Raw genomic sequence first — 18,176 nt, 5'->3', positions numbered from 1 at the left:
TAGAGTCTTAGGTGTGTAAGACAATGTACTAGCGTCTTAGGTGTGTAAGACAATGTACTAGAGTCTTAGGTGTGTAAGACAATGTACTAGAGTCTTAGGTGTGTAAGACAATGTACTAGAGTCTTAGGTTTGTAAGACAATGTAGCAGAGTCTTAGGTGTGTAAGACAATGTACTAGAGTCTTAGGTGTGTAAGACAATGTACTAGACTCGTAGGTGTGTAAGACAATGTAGTAGAGTCTTAGGTGTGTAAGACAATGTAGTAGAGTCTTAGGTGTGTAAGACAATGTAGTAGAGTCTTAGGTGTGTAAGACAATGTAGTAGAGTCTTAGGTGTGTAAGACAATGTAGTAGAGTCTTAGGTGTGTAAGACAATGTACTAGAATCTTAGGTGTGTAAGACAATGTACTAGAGTCTTAGGTGTGTAAGACAATGTAGTAGAGTCTTAGGTGTGTAAGACAATGTACTAGAGTCTTAGGTGTGTAAGACAATGTACTAGAGTCTTAGGTGTGTAAGACAATGTAGTAGAGTCTTAGGTGTGTAAGACAATGTACTAGAGTCTTAGGTGTGTAAGACAATGTAGTAGAGTCTTAGGTGTGTAAGACAATGTACTAGAGTCTTAGGTGTGTAAGACAATGTACTAGAGTCTTAGGTGTGTAAGACAATGTACTAGAGTCTTAGGTGTGTAAGACAATGTAGTAGAGTCTTAGGTGTGTAAGACAATGTAGTAGAGTCTTAGGTGTGTAAGACAATGTACTAGAGTCTTAGGTGTGTAAGACAATGTAGTAGAGTCTTAGGTGTGTAAGACAATGTAGTAGAGTCTTAGGTGTGTAAGACAATGTACTAGAGTCTTAGGTGTGTAAGACAATGTACTAGAGTCTTAGGTGTGTAAGAGAATGTAGTAGTGTCTTAGGTGTGTAAGACAATGTAGTAGAGTCTTAGGTGTGTAAGACAATGTAGTAGAGTCTTAGGTGTGTAAGACAATGTAGTAGAGTCTTAGGTGTGTAAGACAATGTAGTAGAGTCTTAGGTGTGTAAGACAATGTACTAGAGTCTTAGGTGTGTAAGACAATGTAGTAGAGTCTTAGGTGTGTAAGACAATGTACTAGAGTCTTAGGTGTGTAAGACAATGTACTAGAGTCTTAGGTGTGTAAGACAATGTACTAGAGTCTTAGGTGTGTAAGACAATGTTCTAGAGTCTTAGGTGTGTAAGACAATGTACTAGAGTCTTAGGTGTGTAAGATAATGTAGTAGAGTCTTAGGTGTGTAAGACAATGTACTAGAGTCTTAGGTGTGTAAGACAATGTAGTAGAGTCTTAGGTGTGTAAGACAATGTACTAGAGTCTTAGGTGTGTAAGACAATGTAGTAGAGTCTTAGGTGTGTAAGACAATGTACTAGAGTCGTAAGTGTGTAAGACAATGTTCTAGAGTCTTAGGTGTGTAAGACAATGTAGTAGAGTCTTAGGTGTGTAAGACAATGTAGTAGAGTCTTAGGTGTGTAAGACAATGTACTAGAGTCTTAGGTGTGTAAGACAATGTTCTAGAGTCTTAGGTGTGTAAGACAATGTACTAGAGTCTTAGGTGTGTAAGACAATGTAGTAGAGTCTTAGGTGTGTAAGACAATGTACTAGAGTCTTAGGTGTGTAAGACAATGTAGTAGAGTCTTAGGTGTGTAAGACAATGTACTAGAGTCTTAGGTGTGTAAGACAATGTAGTAGAGTCTTAGGTGTGTAAGACAATGTAGTAGAGTCTTAGGTGTGTAAGACAATGTAGTAGAGTCTTAGGTGTGTAAGACAATGTAGTAGAGTCTTAGGTGTGTAAGACAATGTAGTAGAGTCTTAGGTGTGTAAGACAATGTACTAGAGTCTTAGGTGTGTAAGACAATGTACTAGAGTCTTAGGTGTGTAAGACAATGTACTAGAGTCTTAGGTGTGTAAGACAATGTACTAGAGTCGTAAGTGTGTAAGACAATGTTCTAGAGTCTTAGGTGTGTAAGACAATGTACTAGAGTCTTAGGTGTGTAAGACAATGTAGTAGAGTCTTAGGTGTGTAAGACAATGTACTAGCGTCTTAGGTGTGTAAGACAATGTACTAGAGTCTTAGGTGTGTAAGACAATGTACTAGAGTCTTAGGTGTGTAAGACAATGTACTAGAGTCTTAGGTTTGTAAGACAATGTAGCAGAGTCTTAGGTGTGTAAGACAATGTACTAGAGTCTTAGGTGTGTAAGACAATGTACTAGACTCGTAGGTGTGTAAGACAATGTAGTAGAGTCTTAGGTGTGTAAGACAATGTAGTAGAGTCTTAGGTGTGTAAGACAATGTAGTAGAGTCTTAGGTGTGTAAGACAATGTAGTAGAGTCTTAGGTGTGTAAGACAATGTAGTAGAGTCTTAGGTGTGTAAGACAATGTACTAGAATCTTAGGTGTGTAAGACAATGTACTAGAGTCTTAGGTGTGTAAGACAATGTAGTAGAGTCTTAGGTGTGTAAGACAATGTACTAGAGTCTTAGGTGTGTAAGACAATGTACTAGAGTCTTAGGTGTGTAAGACAATGTAGTAGAGTCTTAGGTGTGTAAGACAATGTACTAGAGTCTTAGGTGTGTAAGACAATGTACTAGAGTCTTAGGTGTGTAAGACAATGTAGTAGAGTCTTAGGTGTGTAAGACAATGTACTAGAGTCTTAGGTGTGTAAGACAATGTAGTAGAGTCTTAGGTGTGTAAGACAATGTACTAGAGTCTTAGGTGTGTAAGACAATGTACTAGAGTCTTAGGTGTGTTAGACAATGTAGTAGAGTCTTAGGTGTGTAAGACAATGTAGTAGAGTCTTAGGTGTGTAAGACAATGTAGTAGAGTCTTAGGTGTGTAAGACAATGTAGTAGAGTCTTAGGTGTGTAAGACAATGTACTAGAGTCTTAGGTGTGTAAGACAATGTACTAGAGTCTTAGGTGTGTAAGACAATGTACTAGAGTCTTAGGTGTGTAAGACAATGTACTAGAGTCGTAAGTGTGTAAGACAATGTTCTAGAGTCTTAGGTGTGTAAGACAATGTACTAGAGTCTTAGGTGTGTAAGACAATGTAGTAGAGTCTTAGGTGTGTAAGACAATGTACTAGCGTCTTAGGTGTGTAAGACAATGTACTAGAGTCTTAGGTGTGTAAGACAATGTACTAGAGTCTTAGGTGTGTAAGACAATGTACTAGAGTCTTAGGTTTGTAAGACAATGTAGCAGAGTCTTAGGTGTGTAAGACAATGTACTAGAGTCTTAGGTGTGTAAGACAATGTACTAGACTCGTAGGTGTGTAAGACAATGTAGTAGAGTCTTAGGTGTGTAAGACAATGTAGTAGAGTCTTAGGTGTGTAAGACAATGTAGTAGAGTCTTAGGTGTGTAAGACAATGTAGTAGAGTCTTAGGTGTGTAAGACAATGTAGTAGAGTCTTAGGTGTGTAAGACAATGTACTAGAATCTTAGGTGTGTAAGACAATGTACTAGAGTCTTAGGTGTGTAAGACAATGTAGTAGAGTCTTAGGTGTGTAAGACAATGTACTAGAGTCTTAGGTGTGTAAGACAATGTACTAGAGTCTTAGGTGTGTAAGACAATGTAGTAGAGTCTTAGGTGTGTAAGACAATGTACTAGAGTCTTAGGTGTGTAAGACAATGTAGTAGAGTCTTAGGTGTGTAAGACAATGTACTAGAGTCTTAGGTGTGTAAGACAATGTACTAGAGTCTTAGGTGTGTAAGACAATGTACTAGAGTCTTAGGTGTGTAAGACAATGTAGTAGAGTCTTAGGTGTGTAAGACAATGTAGTAGAGTCTTAGGTGTGTAAGACAATGTACTAGAGTCTTAGGTGTGTAAGACAATGTAGTAGAGTCTTAGGTGTGTAAGACAATGTAGTAGAGTCTTAGGTGTGTAAGACAATGTACTAGAGTCTTAGGTGTGTAAGACAATGTAGTAGTGTCTTAGGTGTGTAAGACAATGTAGTAGAGTCTTAGGTGTGTAAGACAATGTAGTAGAGTCTTAGGTGTGTAAGACAATGTAGTAGAGTCTTAGGTGTGTAAGACAATGTAGTAGAGTCTTAGGTGTGTAAGACAATGTACTAGAGTCTTAGGTGTGTAAGACAATGTAGTAGAGTCTTAGGTGTGTAAGACAATGTACTAGAGTCTTAGGTGTGTAAGACAATGTTCTAGAGTCTTAGGTGTGTAAGACAATGTACTAGAGTCTTAGGTGTGTAAGATAATGTAGTAGAGTCTTAGGTGTGTAAGACAATGTACTAGAGTCTTAGGTGTGTAAGACAATGTAGTAGAGTCTTAGGTGTGTAAGACAATGTACTAGAGTCTTAGGTGTGTAAGACAATGTAGTAGAGTCTTAGGTGTGTAAGACAATGTAGTAGAGTCTTAGGTGTGTAAGACAATGTAGTAGAGTCTTAGGTGTGTAAGACAATGTAGTAGAGTCTTAGGTGTGTAAGACAATGTAGTAGAGTCTTAGGTGTGTAAGACAATGTAGTAGAGTCTTAGGTGTGTAAGACAATGTAGTAGAGTCTTAGGTGTGTAAGACAATGTAGTAGAGTCTTAGGTGTGTAAGACAATGTAGTAGAGTCTTAGGTGTGTAAGACAATGTAGTAGAGTCTTAGGTGTGTAAGACAATGTAGTAGAGTCTTAGGTGTGTAAGACAATGTACTAGAGTCTTAGGTGTGTAAGACAATGTAGTAGAGTCTTAGGTGTGTAAGACAATGTAGTAGAGTCTTTGGTGTGTAAGACAATGTAGTAGAGTCTTAGGTGTGTAAGACAATGTAGTAGAGTCTTAGGTGTGTAAGACAATGTACTAGAGTCTTAGGTGTGTAAGACAATGTAGTAGAGTCTTAGGTGTGTAAGACAATGTACTAGAGTCTTAGGTGTGTAAGACAATGTAGTAGAGTCTTAGGTGTGTAAGACAATGTAGTAGAGTCTTAGGTGTGTAAGACAATGTAGTAGAGTCTTAGGTGTGTAAGACAATGTAGTAGAGTCTTAGGTGTGTAAGACAATGTACTAGAGTCTTAGGTGTGTAAGACAATGTACTAGAGTCTTAGGTGTGTAAGACAATGTAGTAGAGTCTTAGGTGTGTAAGACAATGTAGTAGAGTCGTAAGTGTGTAAGACAATGTTCTAGAGTCTTAGGTGTGTAAGACAATGTAGTAGAGTCTTAGGTGTGTAAGACAATGTAGTAGAGTCTTAGGTGTGTAAGACAATGTAGTAGAGTCTTAGGTGTGTAAGACAATGTAGTAGAGTCTTAGGTGTGTAAGACAATGTACTAGAGTCTTAGGTGTGTAAGACAATGTAGTAGAGTCTTAGGTGTGTAAGACAATGTACTAGAGTCTTAGGTGTGTAAGACAATGTACTAGAATCTTAGGTGTGTAAGACAATGTAGTAGAGTCTTAGGTGTGTAAGACAATGTACTAGAGTCTTAGGTGTGTAAGACAATGTACTAGAGTCTTAGGTGTGTAAGACAATGTACTAGAGTCTTAGGTGTGTAAGACAATGTAGTAGAGTCTTAGGTGTGTAAGACAATGTACTAGAGTTTTAGGTGTGTAAGACAATGTAGTAGAGTCTTAGGTGTGTAAGACAATGTACTAGAGTCTTAGGTGTGTAAGACAATGTAGCAGAGTCTTAGGTGTGTAAGACAATGTACTAGAGTCTTGGGTGTGTAAGACAATGTACTAGAGTCTTAGGTGTGTAAGACAATGTACTAGAGTCGTAAGTGTGTAAGACAATGTTCTAGAGTCTTAGGTGTGTAAGACAATGTAGTAGAGTCTTAGGTGTGTAAGACAATGTAGTAGAGTCTTAGGTGTGTAAGACAATGTACTAGAGTCTTAGGTGTGTAAGACAATGTACTAGAGTCTTAGGTGTGTAAGACAATGTTCTAGAGTCTTAGGTGTGTAAGACAATGTACTAGAGTCTTAGGTGTGTAAGACAATGTAGTAGAGTCTTAGGTGTGTAAGACAATGTACTAGAGTCTTAGGTGTGTAAGACAATGTAGTAGAGTCTTAGGTGTGTAAGACAATGTACTAGAGTCTTAGGTGTGTAAGACAATGTAGTAGAGTCTTAGGTGTGTAAGACAATGTAGTAGAGTCTTAGGTGTGTAAGACAATGTAGTAGAGTCTTAGGTGTGTAAGACAATGTAGTAGAGTCTTAGGTGTGTAAGACAATGTAGTAGAGTCTTAGGTGTGTAAGACAATGTACTAGAGTCTTAGGTGTGTAAGACAATGTACTAGAGTCTTAGGTGTGTAAGACAATGTACTAGAGTCTTAGGTGTGTAAGACAATGTACTAGAGTCGTAAGTGTGTAAGACAATGTTCTAGAGTCTTAGGTGTGTAAGACAATATACTAGAGTCTTAGGTGTGTAAGACAATGTAGTAGAGTCTTAGGTGTGTAAGACAATGTACTAGCGTCTTAGGTGTGTAAGACAATGTACTAGAGTCTTAGGTGTGTAAGACAATGTACTAGAGTCTTAGGTGTGTAAGACAATGTACTAGAGTCTTAGGTTTGTAAGACAATGTAGCAGAGTCTTAGGTGTGTAAGACAATGTACTAGAGTCTTAGGTGTGTAAGACAATGTACTAGACTCGTAGGTGTGTAAGACAATGTAGTAGAGTCTTAGGTGTGTAAGACAATGTAGTAGAGTCTTAGGTGTGTAAGACAATGTAGTAGAGTCTTAGGTGTGTAAGACAATGTAGTAGATTCTTAGGTGTGTAAGACAATGTAGTAGAGTCTTAGGTGTGTAAGACAATGTACTAGAATCTTAGGTGTGTAAGACAATGTACTAGAGTCTTAGGTGTGTAAGACAATGTAGTAGAGTCTTAGGTGTGTAAGACAATGTACTAGAGTCTTAGGTGTGTAAGACAATGTACTAGAGTCTTAGGTGTGTAAGACAATGTACTAGAGTCTTAGGTGTGTAAGACAATGTACTAGAGTCTTAGGTGTGTAAGACAATGTACTAGAGTCTTAGGTGTGTAAGACAATGTAGTAGAGTCTTAGGTGTGTAAGACAATGTACTAGAGTCTTAGGTGTGTAAGACAATGTACTAGAGTCTTAGGTGTGTAAGACAATGTAGTAGAGTCTTAGGTGTGTAAGACAATGTAGTAGAGTCTTAGGTGTGTAAGACAATGTAGTAGAGTCTTAGGTGTGTAAGACAATGTAGTAGAGTCTTAGGTGTGTAAGACAATGTACTAGAGTCTTAGGTGTGTAAGACAATGTACTAGAGTCTTAGGTGTGTAAGACAATGTACTAGAGTCTTAGGTGTGTAAGACAATGTACTAGAGTCGTAAGTGTGTAAGACAATGTTCTAGAGTCTTAGGTGTGTAAGACAATGTACTAGAGTCTTAGGTGTGTAAGACAATGTAGTAGAGTCTTAGGTGTGTAAGACAATGTACTAGCGTCTTAGGTGTGTAAGACAATGTACTAGAGTCTTAGGTGTGTAAGACAATGTACTAGAGTCTTAGGTGTGTAAGACAATGTACTAGAGTCTTAGGTTTGTAAGACAATGTAGCAGAGTCTTAGGTGTGTAAGACAATGTACTAGAGTCTTAGGTGTGTAAGACAATGTACTAGACTCGTAGGTGTGTAAGACAATGTAGTAGAGTCTTAGGTGTGTAAGACAATGTAGTAGAGTCTTAGGTGTGTAAGACAATGTAGTAGAGTCTTAGGTGTGTAAGACAATGTAGTAGAGTCTTAGGTGTGTAAGACAATGTAGTAGAGTCTTAGGTGTGTAAGACAATGTACTAGAATCTTAGGTGTGTAAGACAATGTACTAGAGTCTTAGGTGTGTAAGACAATGTAGTAGAGTCTTAGGTGTGTAAGACAATGTACTAGAGTCTTAGGTGTGTAAGACAATGTACTAGAGTCTTAGGTGTGTAAGACAATGTAGTAGAGTCTTAGGTGTGTAAGACAATGTACTAGAGTCTTAGGTGTGTAAGACAATGTAGTAGAGTCTTAGGTGTGTAAGACAATGTACTAGAGTCTTAGGTGTGTAAGACAATGTACTAGAGTCTTAGGTGTGTAAGACAATGTACTAGAGTCTTAGGTGTGTAAGACAATGTAGTAGAGTCTTAGGTGTGTAAGACAATGTAGTAGAGTCTTAGGTGTGTAAGACAATGTACTAGAGTCTTAGGTGTGTAAGACAATGTAGTAGAGTCTTAGGTGTGTAAGACAATGTAGTAGAGTCTTAGGTGTGTAAGACAATGTACTAGAGTCTTAGGTGTGTAAGACAATGTAGTAGTGTCTTAGGTGTGTAAGACAATGTAGTAGAGTCTTAGGTGTGTAAGACAATGTAGTAGAGTCTTAGGTGTGTAAGACAATGTAGTAGAGTCTTAGGTGTGTAAGACAATGTACTAGAGTCTTAGGTGTGTAAGACAATGTACTAGAGTCTTAGGTGTGTAAGACAATGTAGTAGAGTGTTAGGTGTGTAAGACAATGTACTAGAGTCTTAGGTGTGTAAGACAATGTAGTAGAGTCTTAGGTGTGTAAGACAATGTTCTAGAGTCTTAGGTGTGTAAGACAATGTACTAGAGTCTTAGGTGTGTAAGACAATGTAGTAGAGTCTTAGGTGTGTAAGACAATGTAGTAGAGTCTTAGGTGTGTAAGACAATGTACTAGAGTCTTAGGTGTGTAAGACAATGTAGTAGAGTCTTAGGTGTGTAAGACAATGTACTAGAGTCTTAGGTGTGTAAGACAATGTAGTAGAGTCTTAGGTGTGTAAGACAATGTACTAGAGTCTTAGGTGTGTAAGACAATGTAGTAGAGTCTTAGGTGTGTAAGACAATGTACTAGAGTCTTAGGTGTGTAAGACAATGTACTAGAGTCTTAGGTGTGTAAGATAATGTAGTAGAGTCTTAGGTGTGTAAGACAATGTACTAGAGTCTTAGGTGTGTAAGACAATGTACTAGAGTCTTAGGTGTGTAAGACAATGTAGTAGAGTCTTAGGTGTGTAAGACAATGTAGTAGAGTCTTAGGTGTGTAAGACAATGTAGTAGAGTCTTAGGTGTGTAAGACAATGTAGTAGAGTCTTAGGTGTGTAAGACAATGTACTAGAGTCTTAGGTGTGTAAGACAATGTACTAGAGTCTTAGGTGTGTAAGACAATGTAGTAGAGTCTTAGGTGTGTAAGACAATGTACTAGAGTCGTAAGTGTGTAAGACAATGTTCTAGAGTCTTAGGTGTGTAAGACAATGTACTAGAGTCTTAGGTGTGTAAGACAATGTAGTAGAGTCTTAGGTGTGTAAGACAATGTACTAGCGTCTTAGGTGTGTAAGACAATGTACTAGAGTCTTAGGTGTGTAAGACAATGTACTAGAGTCTTAGGTGTGTAAGACAATGTACTAGAGTCTTAGGTTTGTAAGACAATGTAGCAGAGTCTTAGGTGTGTAAGACAATGTACTAGAGTCTTAGGTGTGTAAGACAATGTACTAGACTCGTAGGTGTGTAAGACAATGTAGTAGAGTCTTAGGTGTGTAAGACAATGTAGTAGAGTCTTAGGTGTGTAAGACAATGTAGTAGAGTCTTAGGTGTGTAAGACAATGTAGTAGAGTCTTAGGTGTGTAAGACAATGTAGTAGAGTCTTAGGTGTGTAAGACAATGTACTAGAATCTTAGGTGTGTAAGACAATGTACTAGAGTCTTAGGTGTGTAAGACAATGTAGTAGAGTCTTAGGTGTGTAAGACAATGTACTAGAGTCTTAGGTGTGTAAGACAATGTACTAGAGTCTTAGGTGTGTAAGACAATGTACTAGAGTCTTAGGTGTGTAAGACAATGTACTAGAGTCTTAGGTGTGTAAGACAATGTAGTAGAGTCTTAGGTGTGTAAGACAATGTACTAGAGTCTTAGGTGTGTAAGACAATGTACTAGAGTCTTAGGTGTGTAAGACAATGTACTAGAGTCTTAGGTGTGTAAGACAATGTAGTAGAGTCTTAGGTGTGTAAGACAATGTAGTAGAGTCTTAGGTGTGTAAGACAATGTAGTAGAGTCTTAGGTGTGTAAGACAATGTACTAGAGTCTTAGGTGTGTAAGACAATGTACTAGAGTCTTAGGTGTGTAAGACAATGTAGTAGAGTGTTAGGTGTGTAAGACAATGTACTAGAGTCTTAGGTGTGTAAGACAATGTAGTAGAGTCTTAGGTGTGTAAGACAATGTTCTAGAGTCTTAGGTGTGTAAGACAATGTACTAGAGTCTTAGGTGTGTAAGACAATGTAGTAGAGTCTTAGGTGTGTAAGACAATGTAGTAGAGTCTTAGGTGTGTAAGACAATGTACTAGAGTCTTAGGTGTGTAAGACAATGTAGTAGAGTCTTAGGTGTGTAAGACAATGTACTAGAGTCTTAGGTGTGTAAGACAATGTAGTAGAGTCTTAGGTGTGTAAGACAATGTACTAGAGTCTTAGGTGTGTAAGACAATGTAGTAGAGTCTTAGGTGTGTAAGACAATGTACTAGAGTCTTAGGTGTGTAAGACAATGTACTAGAGTCTTAGGTGTGTAAGATAATGTAGTAGAGTCTTAGGTGTGTAAGACAATGTACTAGAGTCTTAGGTGTGTAAGACAATGTACTAGAGTCTTAGGTATGTAAGACAATGTAGTAGAGTCTTAGGTGTGTAAGACAATGTAGTAGAGTCTTAGGTGTGTAAGACAATGTAGTAGAGTCTTAGGTGTGTAAGACAATGTAGTAGAGTCTTAGGTGTGTAAGACAATGTACTAGAGTCTTAGGTGTGTAAGACAATGTACTAGAGTCTTAGGTGTGTAAGACAATGTAGTAGAGTCTTAGGTGTGTAAGACAATGTACTAGAGTCGTAAGTGTGTAAGACAATGTTCTAGAGTCTTAGGTGTGTAAGACAATGTACTAGAGTCTTAGGTGTGTAAGACAATGTAGTAGAGTCTTAGATGTGTAAGACAATGTACTAGCGTCTTAGGTGTGTAAGACAATGTACTAGAGTCTTAGGTGTGTAAGACAATGTACTAGAGTCTTAGGTGTGTAAGACAATGTACTAGAGTCTTAGGTTTGTAAGACAATGTAGCAGAGTCTTAGGTGTGTAAGACAATGTACTAGAGTCTTAGGTGTGTAAGACAATGTACTAGACTCGTAGGTGTGTAAGACAATGTAGTAGAGTCTTAGGTGTGTAAGACAATGTAGTAGAGTCTTAGGTGTGTAAGACAATGTAGTAGAGTCTTAGGTGTGTAAGACAATGTAGTAGAGTCTTAGGTGTGTAAGACAATGTAGTAGAGTCTTAGGTGTGTAAGACAATGTACTAGAATCTTAGGTGTGTAAGACAATGTACTAGAGTCTTAGGTGTGTAAGACAATGTAGTAGAGTCTTAGGTGTGTAAGACAATGTACTAGAGTCTTAGGTGTGTAAGACAATGTACTAGAGTCTTAGGTGTGTAAGACAATGTACTAGAGTCTTAGGTGTGTAAGACAATGTACTAGAGTCTTAGGTGTGTAAGACAATGTAGTAGAGTCTTAGGTGTGTAAGACAATGTACTAGAGTCTTAGGTGTGTAAGACAATGTACTAGAGTCTTAGGTGTGTAAGACAATGTACTAGAGTCTTAGGTGTGTAAGACAATGTAGTAGAGTCTTAGGTGTGTAAGACAATGTAGTAGAGTCTTAGGTGTGTAAGACAATGTACTAGAGTCTTAGGTGTGTAAGACAATGTAGTAGAGTCTTAGGTGTGTAAGACAATGTAGTAGAGTCTTAGGTGTGTAAGACAATGTACTAGAGTCTTAGGTGTGTAAGACAATGTAGTAGTGTCTTAGGTGTGTAAGACAATGTAGTAGAGTCTTAGGTGTGTAAGACAATGTAGTAGAGTCTTAGGTGTGTAAGACAATGTAGTAGAGTCTTAGGTGTGTAAGACAATGTAGTAGAGTCTTAGGTGTGTAAGACAATGTACTAGAGTCTTAGGTGTGTAAGACAATGTAGTAGAGTCTTAGGTGTGTAAGACAATGTACTAGAGTCTTAGGTGTGTAAGACAATGTACTAGAGTCTTAGGTGTGTAAGACAATGTTCTAGAGTCTTAGGTGTGTAAGACAATGTACTAGAGTCTTAGGTGTGTAAGACAATGTTCTAGAGTCTTAGGTGTGTAAGACAATGTAGTAGAGTCTTAGGTGTGTAAGACAATGTACTAGAGTCTTAGGTGTGTAAGACAATGTAGTAGAGTCTTAGGTGTGTAAGACAATGTACTAGAGTCTTAGGTGTGTAAGACAATGTAGTAGAGTCTTAGGTGTGTAAGACAATGTACTAGAGTCTTAGGTGTGTAAGACAATGTAGTAGAGTCTTAGGTGTGTAAGACAATGTACTAGAGTCTTAGGTGTGTAAGACAATGTAGTAGAGTCTTAGGTGTGTAAGACAATGCACTAGAGTCTTAGGTGTGTAAGACAATGTACTAGAGTCTTAGGTGTGTAAGACAATGTACTAGAGTCTTAGGTGTGTAAGATAATGTAGTAGAGTCTTAGGTGTGTAAGACAATGTACTAGAGTCTTAGGTGTGTAAGACAATGTAGTAGAGTCTTAGGTGTGTAAGACAATGTACTAGAGTCTTAGGTGTGTAAGACAATGTAGTAGAGTCTTAGGTGTGTAAGACAATGTAGTAGAGTCTTAGGTGTGTAAGACAATGTACTAGAGTCTTAGGTGTGTAAGACAATGTACTAGAGTCTTAGGTGTGTAAGACAATGTAGTAGAGTCTTAGGTGTGTAAGACAATGTAGTAGAGTCTTAGGTGTGTAAGACAATGTAGTAGAGTCTTAGGTGTGTAAGACAATGTACTAGAGTCTTAGGTGTGTAAGACAATGTACTAGACTCGTAGGTGTGTAAGACAATGTAGTAGAGTCTTAGGTGTGTAAGACAATGTAGTAGAGTCTTAGGTGTGTAAGACAATGTAGTAGAGTCTTAGGTGTGTAAGACAATGTAGTAGAGTCTTAGGTGTGTAAGACAATGTAGTAGAGTCTTAGGTGTGTAAGACAATGTACTAGAATCTTAGGTGTGTAAGACAATGTACTAGAGTCTTAGGTGTGTAAGACAATGTAGTAGAGTCTTAGGTGTGTAAGACAATGTACTAGAGTCTTAGGGTGTAAGACAATGTACTAGAGTCTTAGGTGTGTAAGACAATGTAGTAGAGTCTTAGGTGTGTAAGACAATGTACTAGCGTCTTAGGTGTGTAAGACAATGTACTAGAGTCTTAGGTGTGTAAGACAATGTAGTAGAGTCTTAGGTGTGTAAGACAATGTAGTAGAGTCTTAGGTGTGTAAGACAATGTACTAGAGTCTTAGGTGTGTAAGACAATGTAGTAGAGTCTTAGGTGTGTAAGACAATGTACTAGAGTCTTAGGTGTGTAAAAACAATGTAGTAGAGTCTTAGGTGTGTAAGACAATGTACTAGAGTCTTAGGTGTGTAAGACAATGTACTAGAGTCTTAGGTGTGTAAGACAATGTACTAGAGTCTTAGGTGTGTAAGACAATGTACTAGAGTCTTAGGTGTGTAAGACAATGTAGTAGAGTCTTAGGTGTGTAAGACAATGTACTAGAGTCTTAGGTGTGTAAGACAATGTAGTAGAGTCTTAGGTGTGTAAGACAATGTACTAGAGTCTTAGGTGTGTAAGACAATGTAGTAGAGTCTTAGGTGTGTAAGACAATGTACTAGAGTCTTAGGTGTGTAAGACAATGTTCTAGAGTCTTAGGTGTGTAAGACAATGTACTAGAGTCTTAGGTGTGTAAGACAATGTACTAGAGTCTTAGGTGTGTAAGACAATGTAGTAGAGTCTTAGGTGTGTAAGACAATGTACTAGAGTCTTAGGTGTGTAAGACAATGTAGTAGAGTCTTAGGTGTGTAAGACAATGTTCTAGAGTCTTAGGTGTGTAAGACAATGTAATAGAGTCTTAGGTGTGTAAGACAATGTATTAGAGTCTTAGGTGTGTAAGACAATGTACTAGAGTCTTAGGTGTGTAAGACAATGTAGTAGAGTCTTAGGTGTGTAAGACAATGTACTAGAGTCTTAGGTGTGTAAGACAATGTACTAGAGTCTTAGGTGTGTAAGACAATGTATTAGAGTCTTAGGTGTGTAAGACAATGTACTAGAGTCTTAGGTGTGTAAGACAATGTACTAGAGTCTTAGGTGTGTAAGACAATGTAGTAGAGTCTTAGGTGTGTAAGACAATGTAGTAGAGTCTTAGGTGTGTAAGACAATGTAGTAGAGTCTTAGGTGTGTAAGACAATGTTCTAGAGTCTTAGGTGTGTAAGACAATGTACTAGAGTCTTAGGTGTGTAAGACAATGTAGTAGAGTCTTAGGTGTGTAAGACAATGTTCTAGAGTCTTAGGTGTGTAAGACAATGTAGTAGAGTCTTAGGTGTGTAAGACAATGTTCTAGAGTCTTAGGTGTGTAAGACAATGTACTAGAGTCTTAGGTGTGTAAGACAATGTATTAGAGTCTTAGGTGTGTAAGACAATGTACTAGAGTCTTAGGTGTGTAAGACAATGTAGTAGAGTCTTAGGTGTGTAAGACAATGTACTAGAGTCTTAGGTGTGTAAGACAATGTACTAGAGTCTTAGGTGTGTAAGACAATGTATTAGAGTCTTAGGTGTGTAAGACAATGTACTAGAGTCTTAGGTGTGTAAGACAATGTACTAGAGTCTTAGGTGTGTAAGACAATGTAGTAGAGTCTTAGGTGTGTAAGACAATGTAGTAGAGTCTTAGGTGTGTAAGACAATGTAGTAGAGTCTTAGGTGTGTAAGACAATGTTCTAGAGTCTTAGGTGTGTAAGACAATGTACTAGAGTCTTAGGTGTGTAAGACAATGTAGTAGAGTCTTAGGTGTGTAAGACAATGTTCTAGAGTCTTAGGTGTGTAAGACAATGTAGTAGAGTCTTAGGTGTGTAAGACAATGTACTAGAGTCTTAGGTGTGTAAGACAATGTAGTAGAGTCTTAGGTGTGTAAGACAATGTAGTAGAATCTTAGGTGTGTAAGACAATGTACTAGAGTCGTAAGTGTGTAAGACAACATGCTAGACTCTAGGCTAGAGTCAATTGTCCTGCAGTGACCCTGGCTCAAAATCATTACATCTAAATAGATTTTGAACATGTGAACAGTCTTAGTGCCACAAATATCAATTGGTAGTGCATTCTACAAGGAAGGTGCCCAAAGTGTGAAGGCTCTTTGTCCGTAGGTATTGTTAAAGTTGGCAAACAGTTGAATTAAATGCAGCTTCTCAGCTGATCTAAGATCTCTAGTTGGGACACACAATCAAATTAGTTCGATCAAATACAGGGGTGCAACATGATTGATGACTTTAAACAAACAAAATGCTTTTCTTTTCACCAGATTCCACCAACCATAGAGCAACCTGAGGCCTACGATGAAATCCGTGAGGTTTTAGAAGGCATTGGTATGTCTAAAATCAGTAGACCTACTTTGTAAAGTGAGTAACGTTGACTGTCAGCCGGACAGGATGGACATTTAATGTCAGCTGGATAGGGTGGACATTGAATGTTAGCTGGATAGGGTGGACATTGAATGTTAGCTGGACAGGATGAACATTTGATGTCAGCTGGACAGGATGGACATTTGATGTCAGCTGGACAGGGTGGACATTGGGATGATACAATACACTGTGGAAAATAAAGACAAGGTACCAAAATTATGAAATGATTAGAGAACAAACAATTCATATCATTATTGATCAATAATCTGTCAAAGTGTCTTACAACATTGTTTACATTACTGGGACAAGCCATTAGCCAAGCAAGTGGACTTGTTATCAAAGAGTACCAATATTTACACATGTGATGATGGGCTCTTACATAACACAAGTAAACAGCTGTAAAACATTTTATTACCCACCGGCACTACTTTTGGCATTTCAACATGAAACAATATTCTCAATAGGGGGGAGTCGAACAATTCGAATTACCGATAGCTTGGATTAATGCTCATTTCGAGTTGAAATCCCACAACTTTAATGTAAGCGAAGAATGTGTGACTTAATTTCATCGTGTAACCTTTTCTCTAATAACAAAAATCAGTATAATTCAAAAGTGTAGTTCACAGCGTAAGATCATTTCTAAGGAGTGAGTCAATTGAGGCAAACCTTATCTCCGTCTTATATCAGTTGTTATCAATTTATTAGGCTATTATAAGTAACGCTACAAACAGCTTTAGAGATGCAAACAACTTTTATGACACCCGTTTTCGCCAGGCAAGCCCGCGGGTTTGTTGCACTTGGACCGCTAATGGTTTGTGACTGTCATGAGATACAATATAGCAACGGCATCGTTTAGATACAACATAGCAAAGGCATTGTTTAGATACAATATAGCAACGGCATTGTTTAGATACAATATAGCAAAGGCATTGTTTAGATACAATATAGCAAAGGCATTGTTTAGATACAATATAGCAAAATCATTGTTTAGATAAAATATAACAAAATCATTGTTTAGATACAATATAGCAAAGGCATTGTTTAGATACAATATAGCAACGGCATTGTTTAGATACAATATAGCAAAAGCATTGTTTAGATACAATATAGCAACGGCATCGTTTAGATACAACATAGCAAAGGCATTGTTTAGATACAATATAGCAAAGGCATTGTTTAGATACAATATAGCAAAGGCATTGTTTAGATACAATATAGCAAAGGCATTGTTTAGATACAATATAGCAAAATCATTGTTTAGATAAAATATAACAAAATCATTGTTTAGATACAATATAGCAAAGGCATTGTTTAGATACAATATAGCAACGGCATTGTTTAGATACAATATAGCAAAAGCATTGTTTAGATACAATATAGCAAAATCATTGTTTGGATAAAATATAACAAAATCATTGTTTAGATACAATATAGCAAAATCATTTTGTTTAGATACAAAATACGATAATCATTGTTTAAATACATTGTCAGAATGTATGTGTGGAAACATTATTTGATTTCACATGTTGCCTTAAATTTTCGTAAAATGTTTTGAGAATAATGTTAATGATAAGACACATGGCTGAATGGTTTTAAGAGGGTAAGCTTACATTCCAATGAAGATTTCTATAAATTGATAATTGTACAAGTCTATCATAGAAGTGTCAATGTATGTGATGTAAAAATGAATTTAACCAGAGGTTGGTAGGCATTGCTTGGATATTCAAGAGAATTTTTTAAATAAAATTTATATATTTTTGGATTATCTCATCTAAAACTACATGCATCTTGATGTTTTCACTTCTCTGTATAAACAGCAGTGCTCAAACAAAATACTGGTAATGCCTTTGAAAGTTAGAAGTCTTCCAGAGAATCAGTAGGAAATATAAGAAGGACTTTTTTCAAAATCATGTATGACATTAAATATGACATATGTATCAGAGATTACTTGCACTGGCATATGTGCATACTAGTGGTATTATTACATATGTACCAGAGATTACTTACACTGGTGTGTGTGTGTACATACTAGTGGTATTATTACATATGTAGCAGAGATTACTTGCACTGGCATATGTGCATACTAGTGGTATTATTACATATGTACCAGAGATTACTTACACTGGTGTGTGTGTGTACATACTAGTGGTATTATTACATATGTACCAGAGATTACTTACACTGGTGTGTGTGTGTACATACTAGTGGTATTATTACATATGTAGCAGAGATTACTTGCACTGGCATATGTGCATACTAGTGGTATTATTACATATGTACCAGAGATTACTTGCACTGGTGTGTGTGTGTACATACTAGTGGTATTATTACATATGTAGCAGAAATTACTTGCACTGGTGTGTGTGTGCATACTAGTGGTATTATTACTTATTACACTCGGGTACATTACGGTCTGAGATTGTGTATAAAAACAATAATATGGTTAAAAGGTAAGATAGCATCTCCTAAACACTATGAAATTAACACCAGTCTTCACTACATAATATTCTTTTGAATGCTAGTGAAATTTTTTTCTGTATGCAAAATGTGGTGATGACGTCATCATTTAAGTATCAAAACTTGCACGTTTTGGAACTATCAAAACCGGGAGGACAAAGACTCCAGAAATCACCGAATTGAGACATTATACATTATTTTCGGTTGTTATGTTACAATATCTAGGTAGAAAGAAATTTCTAAATTAATCATTTTTTAGTAAATTTGATGTTGAAGTTACCATTGTTATGCAAATATAGGTAAAAAATAA

At 37.1% G+C, this 18,176-nt stretch overlaps 1 protein-coding gene across 1 annotated transcript in view; it reads left to right on the top strand.

Moving 5' to 3' along the window:
* LOC144447950 (acyl-CoA synthetase short-chain family member 3, mitochondrial-like) overlaps positions 1 to 17,834 on the top strand; it is a 207,921-nt gene extending 190,087 nt beyond the window's left edge. Inside the window, exon 16 of the mRNA XM_078138072.1 lies at positions 15,310 to 17,834. Within this exon, the coding sequence (XP_077994198.1) occupies positions 15,310 to 15,405 (96 nt within the window). The 3' untranslated portion in view covers positions 15,406 to 17,834. The remainder of the gene's footprint in view (positions 1 to 15,309) is intronic.
* The last annotated feature ends 342 nt before the right edge of the window (positions 17,835 to 18,176 follow it).

Source organism: Glandiceps talaboti, chromosome 17 (assembly GCF_964340395.1).
Source record: "Glandiceps talaboti chromosome 17, keGlaTala1.1, whole genome shotgun sequence".
In the NCBI taxonomy this organism is placed as follows: Eukaryota; Metazoa; Hemichordata; class Enteropneusta; family Spengelidae; genus Glandiceps; species Glandiceps talaboti.
This window is presented reverse-complemented; position numbering and strand designations above follow the sequence as displayed.